The sequence below is a fragment of the Meles meles genome, chromosome 15 (assembly GCF_922984935.1).
Source record: "Meles meles chromosome 15, mMelMel3.1 paternal haplotype, whole genome shotgun sequence".
Lineage (NCBI taxonomy): Eukaryota > Metazoa > Chordata > Mammalia > Carnivora > Mustelidae > Meles > Meles meles.
This window is the reverse complement of record NC_060080.1, coordinates 8,341,693-8,354,090: the sequence shown is the minus strand read 5'-3', so window position 1 is coordinate 8,354,090 and position 12,398 is coordinate 8,341,693. Positions and strand designations below refer to the sequence as shown.

At 52.2% G+C, this 12,398-nt stretch overlaps 1 protein-coding gene across 5 annotated transcripts in view; it reads right to left on the bottom strand.

Annotated features, from left to right (window-relative positions):
* Window positions 1-489: 489 nt before the first annotated feature.
* The window catches only part of LPIN1 (lipin 1), a 69,350-nt gene continuing 57,441 nt past the window's right edge, over window positions 490-12,398 (bottom strand). For 3 of the 5 annotated variants that reach the window (XM_045979199.1, XM_045979197.1, XM_045979196.1), the window contains 3 exons: window positions 7,218-7,332; window positions 6,355-6,458; window positions 490-3,261 (listed from right to left, as the gene is read on the bottom strand). In XM_045979199.1, coding sequence (XP_045835155.1) covers window positions 3,102-3,261; window positions 6,355-6,458; window positions 7,218-7,332 — 379 coding nt within the window. In that variant the 3' untranslated portion in view covers window positions 490-3,101. The remainder of the gene's footprint in view (window positions 3,262-6,354; window positions 6,459-7,217; window positions 7,333-12,398) is intronic. The other 2 variants (XM_045979195.1, XM_045979198.1) reach the window with 1 other exon arrangement.

The following is a 12,398-nucleotide window of genomic DNA, read 5'->3' as shown; positions in this document are numbered from 1 at the left end:
GCCTGTGCATACAGAAAGCAGCATTCCTCTGCCTTAAACATCCCAGGGCTGGGCACCAGACCACCAGGGACCACGCCTCCATCTTGGAGGCCACGGAAATAATTCAAGCTGGACACCCTGCCCTGCCCTGCCTCTCCTTTAGAACCCCAGGAAAGGCTCTGGCCTAGGCTCTCCTCTCCCTCTGGCGACTTCTGCCTCCAGACCACCCTGGAGCCTCCCCACAGGGCTCTGCAAGGCGTGAAGTTCCTCCCAAGGCGTTACACTTGGGGATAAGGACCTTGGTTTCCTGAGCCTCTCCTGTGTCTCCTCCTACGGCAGCAGCTGAGCATCTCATTCAAGACCGCGGACTGGAGCCCGCTGGGTGACACATGGGTCATGGGCCAAGCCCTGGGGGAACCTGCACGCACCGCACTTAACTGAGCCCGCTCTGCTCTCGAGTCTTTCCCACCAGGAAGAGGAGCCCCGGACACAGCCTCCCCTGCCTTCCCGCCTCTCCCCCACGTTCCCCCTTTGCCTACGGAGGAGGGGCAGCACCACACCAAAGGCATCAAGAAAAGACTGGCTCTTTCATTCCAAATATTGAACAGATCCATAGCCTTAAGGATTTTTTTTTTTTTGAGTAGACAATAAAAAATGCTGATTTCACACCCTAGAAAGCAGCTTAGTAACTCACCGAAACACTTTGAAATTCACACACTTGATTTGCAGAGAAATCGCTCGTCCCTCTCCTTTATTACAACAGCTTTGCCGCCGGCACGACACCGTGGGGCACCGCAGTGACTGGGGTCACCATGCCGGCACAGACAAACACAGATCAAGTATTGTAAATAAAATATATCTGAAGTGGTGATCTCAACCTAAGATGGAAAAGGGAGTTTCCCTGGGAAAGTGGAATCATCTGTCCATGTTCCAGGTATATAGTTCTCCCTCGTCACATGGGATGATCGTTGGATGATGTCACGTGGAGGGGCTCGTCTCCCCAGGGCAACCGTGAAATGTGGGGTCCAGACACAGCACGCCGGCGCACGACCACCCACGGGGCCACTGGGTAACAGGTGTGTGAAGGCGGAGAAGCCAGCTGAAAGAGGAGGGAGTGCAGCCGCGTACAAATCTCGTTTTCGGAAGCCACGAGGCAGGTGTGAAGGTTACAGCCCCTCCGGGGGTCACGCTCTGGGCGTGACACACATCCGAGCGTGTCACCTCCCGGAAGGCAGGCTCTGTTTCAGAGTGCAGTGGCGTGGAGGCGTAAGGTACAGCAAAACTAGGAGGGCAGGGTCGCAGGCTCTCCCACGTCCACACAGAGAGTGACTGCAGCAGCCGGTCGTCCTGATGGAGGGTACGCTGGACGGCAGGACATGGGACACATGACCCCTCCTCAAAACCGATCTTCCCCCGTGCAGGGGACAAAGTACACCGGCCCCCGCAGGCACGTGACCTCATGCTCAGTTCTCAACACTTCAAGTTCACCCCAAAATACCCTCAGGACAGAATTAACATAGCCTCTAAAGGTCACTAATGAACCAGCCCAGAGTAGTTAAGGCAGAACTATTTTTAATTATTTTTAATGCCTCCAAAAGGGAATCTGCACATGCACGTTCCAATTCTAGGCAGGTCTGTGGTGAGGACACAGGCGGACAGTTCCGTAAAGGCTCCCCTTGCTAACAGAGCCCGCCAGCTACGATGAAGGCAAAACCTCTGGATTTTCTTTCACAGAAAGAGTAAAATTTCATTCATCTGTTGCAGGTTCTGACTTCGTGACAATGCGATTTAAATAGGAAAGCATTTGCAATCACTGGGGTAAAACACTCTTTAAAAAAATAATACTTCACAAAGTAAAGCAAAATCTCTTACGAAAATAATTCTTTCACCTTTCAAACTGTTCTCTCCAGAGGCCAGTTTTATAAACAAGGAAAGGAACCATCTTCCGCCAACGTGAAGAATATCACTCGAAGTATTACGCACTGGCCCTTAACTCAAGCGGGAAAAGCGAAGGAAAATAAAAAGTTACCCATAAACTCTGAAAGAAGGTCAATGTGGTGAGATATACAGAATAAGGCTCTTTGGATAGTCTAACATCTCTATCCTTTTGATGTGTTCATGACAGTTATAATAATAGACAGACTATGGCTAAAATGCTCCTAACAATAACCCAATCAGAGTAAAATAATAAATAAGAGTATCTACAAAGCACATAACGTCTTGAAATGACATTCGTAAAACCACCTCCCCTCTTTGGAGAGCTCCCGGCAGAAATCGACACCATCACCACGGGGCGGGGGCTCCGCTCCAATCCACGTTTCCAGCTGCACCCGGCTGGAGAAGGGGGCCGGCGGAGCGTCGCGCTCCTTCCAAACACTGCCCTAGGAATGCTGACTACAATCTGAATTTAAGGCATTGCAAAGTTAGAGAGAGCCAGACAAAGCACATTCTAAATAAAACGCCTGCCACAGATGCATTAAGGCATAGATAGTCCAGCCTTGGGCCACAAAAATGGAGGGGGAAGTATACCAACTACCTAGGTTATCTTTCATCCAAGGAATTAAAGAATTTCCGGGCTACCCATCAGACCTGCCGGCAAAGACTGCTGGGAGACAGCCCCAGGCCGAGCCAGCACAGTGAGGGGGGAGACCCCTCGGGGGCAGGTCTCGAGACCCCCTGCCGTCCCACCGCGCGGACACAGGTGGCACACCCCGCCGCAGGTGGAAACGGGCCCCCCTCGGCCATGTCCCGCGCATCGGGGGTGCCTCAGCAGAACGGTCATCGGCAGGGAACCCCCCGCAGCCACCTCGGCACAGGAACCGGGCAGGAACTGCGAGAGGGGACGGGCAGGGCAGCGCGGCGACTGGCTTACAGCTGCCACCGAAGGATGCCTTCCCGCCCTCAATGCACCCGCTGCCTCTAAAGTGCGCCACTCATACCCCACTTAGAAATGTCCACCCCGGGGCATGGCAGGGAGAGAAATGCCCCTCGGATTCCTTCGCTCTTAAGCAAATGACCGCACACCACCAGGCTGCTGAGCTCCTGCTTCATGGCTCCCAAGGCCTATCCTTTAATCGGGGGCGCCGGTCTTCACATGACGTCAGGAGGCTGCTGGCAACATCTTAGGCTGAGGAGGAATGAACATCCTGGTTTTCAAAAGGGGGAGGCGGCTCTCTCCAGAAGGTAAAGTTACTGAAAGTGTCTGAGCAGGGGAAGTCCGAAGAATGGCTTCTTTTCAGCAATGGGAAAACGTGGTCAACCACTTCGCAGAGTCTCACGTACCTGCAGGGAGAACAGACGTCATGGCCTCAGAGGGACCCCCCCGTGCCCCGGCCACGCGGAACAACAGCCAGGTCCCCCTGCAATGCGCCTGGAAGCTAGGAGAGACCCACAACCCTGGAAACAGACGACCCTGCTTAACCCGGTGGCAATTGTTCTAGAATAATTCCTCACTGATTAACAGGAAATCAGTGTGGGTGCCAGGCAGGACTCAGATAAGCCCCCCCGGGCGAGGCGGGTGAAACCTGACTTGGCACGGAAGACCAAAGAAGGGGGACAAGTGGGAAATGGGGGACAGGAGGAAATCAGCGTGGCAGTGGACAGCTGCCTGCCTCAGAGCTCACGCCCCAGCCTGCAGGAAGAACCACAGATAAAAGTGCGTGTTTGGTGCAATACAGACAGCTCTGCTGTGCAAGGAAATGACCCTGGGCCTTGAGTTAAGGAGACACAGACTTGACCTTCAGCTCTGCCATTTACCAGCTGAGTGACCTTGGGCAAATGGCTTCATCCATTCTAAGCTGCAGTCTCCTTAATTGTAAAGGAAAGGAAAAGAAAATTGCCCCAGCGTCCAAAGAGAGTGAAATAAAATAACGTATACAACAATCAAATAATATATTCGGTACTCAGTGAATTTTCCTACATCCATTATTAACATTAGCCCTCGCTAATTATTAGCCTTCGGGAAGAAACCTTAGCTAGCCCCAGGGACAAGAGACCTGGGATCCACTCCCACACCACACCACCCACACGCAGGAGCTGTGTAACCCTGGGCAAGCATCTTGCCCTCTCTGGGCTTTGGGCCCTCCATCTTTATGGCATATGGAGTGGGACCAGATGAGTGTTTCTCAACATTCCCTGCAACATTCTCTCCCTCCATTTTCTGCGTATTCCCGAGACGCTGTGCCTTAGTCTCCTTGGCCTATACTACAAAAAGAAAGTTGCTGTACTGAACATGCATTTTCAGACTTCCGGGCGCCTCCAACCAGAAACTCTGACAAGCTCAGGCCTCTCCACATGTCCCCAGAGTCTCTGCTGACCGTCATGGGGTCCCTCTCCAGTTCCAATTTGCTAAAAACCAAAAAGGGCTTTCGAAACAAACTCCAGGAATTAGCATGTTCTGAGGCATCAAATACCTTATTAACTAAGGATGAGAGTGTATATTTAATAAAGGAGCCCCAAAGGGCTTATGAGGAACATCATGCTTGCACAGAATGGGGAAAATCTCCCCTAACAAGTAAGAATTACGTCTTTCCTGGGGATTAAAACAAATTGTTAAAATGCCTCCTAGCTTGAAGACCTACTTGCTTGAGCTCTGTGGCTATGGGAGGCAGCCCCCTCCCCATGGGGAGCAGCTCACGGCGTGTCGTCAGGGTGTGTCACAAGCCCCCAATCCAAACTGCCCAGTGCTCTGGGAGCCAGCCGCGCCCCACCCGCGTCCCTCCCGCACACAAGCCACGGCAAAGAGCACGGACACCCCCCGTCTGCCGTGGGCCCCTATCCATCTGATTTCTCGGACACAGTGTCCCCAGATCCAAAATGACCGTCCCAAGTTAGGTGCCAGAGACAGCATGTGCTCTCCAGGGGATGGAGGGGCGCTCCCCCACCCCCAGGAAGGGCCTCCTGTCCTTGGCCTGGCATTAGACAGCAAGGTGCCAAGTTCCTCCCACGCAGAGATCCACCCAGGCCAAGGTGCCTGAACCTCAGAGTCTCAGAGAATGGGATAACCCCACAGGCCTCCAGGGTAAACCCTCTTGGGGTTGGGACCCCATCCTGCCACAGCTCTTGTGACAGACCTGCCACCGGGCTGTGGCCATTTCTGGGCAGTGTCTCATCGGTTCATGGGTCTTCTGACCCTGAAGAGTGATTTCTTTGACCTTCTCCAAACCAGGACACGCTTTCATGTGGGAGGGTGCAACGCTGGGGAATGCGGGAGGGAGGGTCCCCCAATGCCGCTGGGGCCACTCCGGACACGGCCAGGGAAGGAATCCGTCCCTGCTCTTGTTCCGCCAGCCAGGAGGGAGCCCGGCACTGCCCCCTGTTCCGAAGGACAGGGGAGACTCTTGGCTCCGTCCTCCTCTCTCTCCTGGTGTATCCTGAGAACTGCTTAGGTATAGGCATGACCGGGGGAAGGAGGCACGTGGGCGGGCCCCAGGGCTCCCGCCAGCCTACAACTGGCCCCCATCTAGGCTAAAGTAAGCTTGAACGGGCATATGGATCACCTCGGATGTGAAAATGTGCTCTCGCAGGAACCTAGATCTCTCCTCTACCTAAAACCACTGGAGGTGCCTGGAGAAGGCCGTTCCCGGCAAACCTGCTAGAACCAAACCCCAGTTCAACTCCTGCCCATGAGGCGGGCTCCTGCAGTCCTCCCCGGGGTCCCTCAGGGCCACGGGGCTCTTTTCTAGGTCTGCGTAGACGGTGCAGCCCCTGAAGCAGGCACGGCAGGAGGACAGATGTCTGCCCGATGCAGCCCGCGGGGCAGCGCTCACCCACACAAGACCTGAGGAAATGCTCTCCACTCTCACGAGGGAGGACCCCGGAGCCAGCACACCCAAGTCAAGGAGAGTCAGCGCCAACCAGGACGCATTCTTTCAGACAAGAGCCAACTCAGCCCACTGCCCCGGGGAGACTCTGGGGCTCCCACCGCAAGTATGAGAGGAATTCTGGCAATTTCTGGTGAGAGCAGCATGTCAGGTTGGCGTGTGAAGACACACGCAGTTTCTCGTCCGTAAATACAGCTTCACATGACACCTCGATTCGGTTACATTTCCAGTTCACACGCTAGGCTTGCAACCCTCACTTGGCCGATCGAAACCACTAGTTTTGAAATTCATGCGGTTCCACTCAGTAGCAGAAGCTAACCACTTCGTTTAAATTGTTGACCCAGAGGGGCCTGATTTAATGCAGATTGTCCAAAAATTAAGTTTTGGACAAACTGCCAGGAGTTAAACTGTATTTTCTCTGTAGGAATCCAAGATGAAGATATAGGCAACAAAGGACAAAAAGGCAGAGCGTGAACTGTGAACACGGTTCCAAGATGGAGACTCTAACAACGTAAGGACACAGCGACCCCCCCAGCACGCGCACGACACTCACGAGGAAATGTTGGTCTTTGCGTGTTCCTGTACGAGCTCTCCTTTGGGATTGACGGTAAATATTCTGTTCAAAGACACTCCTACTTGCTTATATGAATATACATCCTGTATGTGGAAAAGTAAAATTGGGGAGAAAAAAAAAAGAGCGCATTATAAACACAAATACGGGATATTTCAAGTTTGATGCATTATTATAAAATTTTCATTAACCAGAACTCTACTTCCAAGTATTGCAGAGAAAAAAGTGTCTCTGGACGTGAAATTATTAAATCAGTTTCCCCCTGGGAGCCTCTGCGCTCATCCTGCTGGAGCTGAGCTCATGAGTAAACAGGCTTCCAGGGCCCCCTGTGATCTGACAGCCCTTCAGGCTATGCTCTGACCCAGTTTCAAAAGGGGGATCTTCTTACTGGGAAGTTCGTACCGAACTATATTATCCAGAACACTAAACTCTCCAGCAGGTCTGGGCGTACCCCTAAAAATCTCCAAGCCCTCCTTTCACCATATGCGACAACGCTCTGCAAACCTGCGAAGTCCCACTGCGCCATGGTGTGAAGGCCTGGCTTTGTGCTTCTCTGCCAGTAGAAAGGGTCTAATCCTATTCTAGGTTCTTCTTGTTCGACGAAATTAGCAGGTGGTTTGGAATTTGAAGGTTCTAGCCCCACATTTTAAGCTTCAGACTGACACCCACCAGCCGATCATCAAAGAAAACTAGAGACCGAGAGGTGACTGCACATCTCCTCACAGCTAATTCTAGCGGGATGGGAATCTGGCTCCCCGTGGAGTCAAGACCCGCCCTGCAGATGGCAGCTGTCAGAAAAGGCGGTTATTTCCAGAGCTCTTATATACCCCCAATTTACTACTTACAGCCGGTCGGTTTCCAAAAGCAGCATAAAAGGGTTCTGTGTTTGGAAAAAACAGGTTTTTGATGTCTGTCAAACACTGGACTTTAAACTTCTCTGGCTTCTTTTCAATCACTTCTCTGTTCAAACAAATAAATAAATAATGGATCAGCTTGAGAGGAGAAGCTTCCTTACCACCAAACTATTTTTACATTCACGGAGGGTGAATCCGTACTTTCAAGTCTTCCCACAAAGAAAAACGCTAAAGACAAGTGATTTTACTAAAGACCTCCACCGGTCATCCAAGGAACAAAGAATTCCAGACGCAGGAGAAGAGAGAACATCTCCAAACTCGTTTTATGAGGCTCACCGAGCCTCAAACACAAAACTGAAAGAAGAAAAGCGTGAGCAGAGCGTGGGCCGATCTCACTCGGGAATGTCAGTGCGCACTTTCTAAATAAGCATGTGCAAACCGACTGCCGCAAAGCACCAAAGTTATATTCTAGGAATGCAAAAGCGATTCAGTACTTTAAACCAGCGAATGTAGTCTAACACATTAACAGATCAAAGGAGGAGAAAACATACCATATTAATAGACACAGACAGGTGGTTGATACGGTTCAACAACTAATCAAGGTGAAAAATCTGAAAGCCGGGATAGCAGGGCGTACTCGGAACCACAGCAAACGTCCTGGTAACAGTTAAACAACAGCCGGCCATGACCACCCTTTCAACCCAACACGGTGTGGCAGGTCCTTGCCGGCTCGGTGACGGAAGGAAAACATAGTTACGAGGATTGGAAATGAAAGAAGGGAAACCATCACCAAAAAAGGTAGATTCAAAAAGAGAATCTACAGATAATGATCATCACTAATAAGAAATCAATAAGACTGCTCGTTACAAAATCCGTGTACAGAAAAACTAGTGTACAAGATCAGTTGCACTTTCATGCATCGGAAGAAACAAGCAGGTCAAAATGTAATTCTGTAAATAGACATTTAAAATTTACAATGTCTAGGAATAAACCTACAGTGGAAGACGTGTCAGACTTTTATGGATACAATTATAAACTTTGTTGAAATAGATCAGGGATGTCCTAAATGAAAAAAGACACCATATAAGTGAATTGGAAGACCCAATATTACGAGGAGATACTGACTCTCCCTAAACTGAACAACAGATCCATTGTAATTTCCGTCAGCCTCTCGGCAGGATCTTGTCTGTACGTTTTCATAAAACTCGATCATCACAATTACACAGAAGAAAGAGCAAAGGCCAAAAACCAAATCACACCTTTATGGACACTTGATTTATGAGCACAATGACAGCTCAAAGCAGGAGGAAATGGGCCACTGATTCAGTAAATGATGCTGGGACAATGGAACAGCCCTAGAAGGGAAACCAAAAAGAGAGAGACGATGGGCCTCTCCTCGATACGCAACAATCAGTTCCTGGTGGGTTACTCACCTGCACCTGAACGTGGAAGGCAACACCTGTGGATAAAATGTAGGAGCCTCTCTCTCTGCCCACTGCCAGGCAAGCCCTTTTTAGTACCCAAACAGCAGCAACTACAGGGGACATGATACGTTCAAGTACATGAAATGACGAATTTATGCTCATCACAAGCCATAAACTGGGGAAGGCTCTTTGCGACACTCGTGAGAAAGGCTACAGATACAGAATCCATCACACACACAAACCACAAAGAAAACTGGGGAGACACTCGAGCAGGCACTTCACACAAGATGAAGCCCGAATGGCCCGTAAACACACGAGGAGAGACCGTTCACACCCACTGGACTGGTCCAGATGTAGAGGCTGGCAACGTGCTGACAAGAAAGCAGAGCACGGGGAGAGCCTGGACTCCGCTGCGGGGGCAGAAATGGGCTCAGTCACTTTGAAAACGGTTCGGAATGAGCTAATAATGCCAAATCTGAGCATCCTCTGTGGCCAGCAATTCCAATCCCAAGTGTGGACCTCACAGCGACTCGTGCCCGTGTGCCCGGTGCAGACTGAGCAAGCGCTGCTTTGAATGGAGGGATCCCGGAAATGACCCAAGTATCCACCAGCAGTGGGTCGTCCTACACCAGGACACCGCACACGAGTCAGAGCAGTGGGTCACAGCTCCACTCCGTGTTCATGCGGACGTGACCCTGAGCGAGAACGGCAAGCTCCAGAAGAACGTGATGTTTTCCCATAAAGTCCACACGTGTGCATAGTTGACCGTATCGGTTAGGCCCCCAAATACGTGTGCTAGAACTGTTCCAGAAAGCAGGGAATGGTGACCTCGAGATTCAAGGAGCGTGGCTACCGTCGCTACTTGGTGGGGAGGGATGGGAGCAACCGGGACTCCAGACGGATCGGCCGGACCTTCGGTTTGACCGGACGGTGGGCTCACTGGTGTTCACTCTCTGATTCGCGCTTACCCCTCGCACGTAGTTTAGAAATATTCTTCTCTACCTACTCAAAGTGTAATTTGGATGGTGGTGGTGGTGGCGGTGGATGGCCAACCCGAGCGTCGTAAGACCCCAGGGCTGCTCCTGGCTCTGCACAGACTTCGGCGGACTGCAGAGCCTCCCTTAAACCAACACTGAAAGGGTCCTACATTCTGCATCTCGGGCCCCCACTGCCGACGGGACGATTATGATTTCAAACTTCAGTCCACTCAGGGGAAACCATCCAAATGCAGCTTCCTGCTCTGTCTCTCCCTCTCCTCTCTCTCTCACACACACTCAAGCACACTGTGTGAGTGTGTGGCTGGCGGGGAGGAGGATGTCGCGGGCGTCTATACCCGGTGAGCAGGGCACAGTAAGAAGGTACCTGCGACCCCGGGCCACCGGCGCCCACCTCACGGGCAGGCGCACTGTGAGGAAGCAGTGAGGACGGCCGACGGGCACTGAGGTGACCTGAATGTGCACACAGTCCCTGGTCCTAACTCACCCTTGAGGTAACTTTACTCCAGCAAATGACAGAGTGGCATTTATCTGAGTCTCAGAGCACCTCGGAAAACCCCAAAGGGAAACGCGGTTACTTGTGAAACAGCTTCTTCCTTCCCAGAGTGAGAGGCCAGCCTCTGCTGCCGCCGAACCCCAGAACTGCACATCTGCCCCGTAACCCAGTCTTGGGACGACGTAGCAACGGCGAGTCCCCTGTCATTAGAGAGACACCCCCACCCCCCACCATGAAACTGAGGCTCACGTCGCAGGAATGGGTGCCGCACCCACGGAGGCCCCTGTAACCGCCACACGGGAGGGCAGGTAACGAAAACTCAAAGCCAATGTCCACTTTAAAAGGAGAAGCTCCTGAAGCAACAGAGAAGCTCTGGAAAACAGATTCCCTCAACTTCTTTTCTCAGACATGTTTCCTAGAATCATGGCACCTCAGGGCTGAGAGGGGACACCTGAGATCATCTATCCCAGCTGCCGTGTTCACCAGCTGAGGACAGCAACTCAGGAGAGACACCCCACCAGCCAGTCTCCAAGCAGCATCAGAGTCAGGGGCTCCCTGCCCCACCTGCTGACCATGCTCTACCCACCGGGTGTGTGTGCCTCAGTCCAGCTGAGACGCAGGCAGGATCCTCAGAAGCGCACCCAGTTAAATCACCTTGCTAGGGAGGGTCATTCTGGCTCATGGCAGGCGGGCCTGTCAATTCTAGAAGCTCTGCAGGATGGCTGACCCACAGACGGCTCGGGCTAGAATGCAGGGCTGGAAGGCCCCGGCTGTTAGCCAAGGATGGTCAGGAGCCCCTCCAGCTCCCGAGAGGGGGCACACACTGGGAGGTGTCCTTGGTTGAGTAAGTCCTCACAGTCCAAGATCAACCACTTTTGATCGATCATGGACAGCAGGACTTCAGTGAAAAAGATCACCTTAATGTGTATTTCGTGGTAGATACCGAAGTACTGATGTCCGTGTTTTGCCTGACCTTGCAAATCATCGGTCCTTAACACGTGATAACGAGTAGCTTCCTACAAACGGCTGACATACACCAGGGACCCATTTCATTAACATCTGGATTCTACTGAGGCCTACGCTGCAGGGCGGCTCTCGGGACTTAAAATACACAAGGGATCCAGAGGTTTGCCTGAATTTCCTCCCCAGAATGTGCCAGTTTCAGTGTGAGAACTTTTACTACAAGGGAAAAAAACTACAAATCACACTAAACAAAGTTGCGATGGAAAAAGTATCCACAGAGCTGAAGAAAAAGACCCATGAGGAACCAACATGGCGCTCTGGGCCCATCTGGATTTTTCTGTTGTCGGCACAGTGAGCAGCAGGTCCTCAAACTGAGGAGAATCCCACCAGAGCCTCTCCCGGCATCTTGAAGACAGAACTACCTGATGCTTAGACCCAGCCTTTGGCAGAACCAACATCTTTATGACCGCAATAGTTGATGTTTTGAGAGCAGCCTGGGAAGCTGCCCTGGGATCATGGTGCAGGGAAGCCCCGTCTTCTCCTCTCTCCCACCCCAGGAAGCCAGACTTAGTTTGGTGTGACTTCTCTGAACGCAGCTGGGATAGCGAAGGGAGGACGTATCAGACATCGGCTGGTGACTGTCAGAGGACCAGTAAACCAAACCGTGGCCGGCGCCTGGGCAGCTCAGTCAGTTAACTGGTTCAGTCAAAGTCTGCCTTTGGCTCAGGTCATGATCCCGGGGTCCTGGGATCGAGCCCCAGGCTGGGCTCCCTGCTCTGCGGGGATTCTGCTTCTCCCTGTCCCTCTGCCCCTCCCCTCCACTCCCACTCTCTCACTCTCTCTCAAATAAATAAATAAAATCTTTAAAAACCACCACCACAAAATATGCGACCAGAACTCCCAGAAAAGACAACTCTTCTGGGAGACAAGGGCCGGGTAGGTGGTGGTGGCGGGTCGAGGGGCCACTTAAGCCAGCCCAGGTCCCCGATTACACGGAAGGCAAGTTGACTCTCAGAGTCGCTAGGACTCAGCCCGGCAGCCGCCCTCAGAGGGAGGACAGCAGGTGTACAGGCTTGAAGTAGAGAACATTGTTCCGGAAAAAACGGGGACAGTTCAGCGTGACTGAGTTTTAAAAACTGCAAAGGAGGGCAGGGGGCCGTCAGGAAGAGTCATGTGAGCCGAGCTAATGGATCTGGACCGGACCCTGAGCGCTGTGATGAGCTACTGGAGGGTGAGGCCGGGCGACTGAGCCAGAGCTGCATCTCAGGGGGAACTTTCTGGCGCCCGCTGTGGG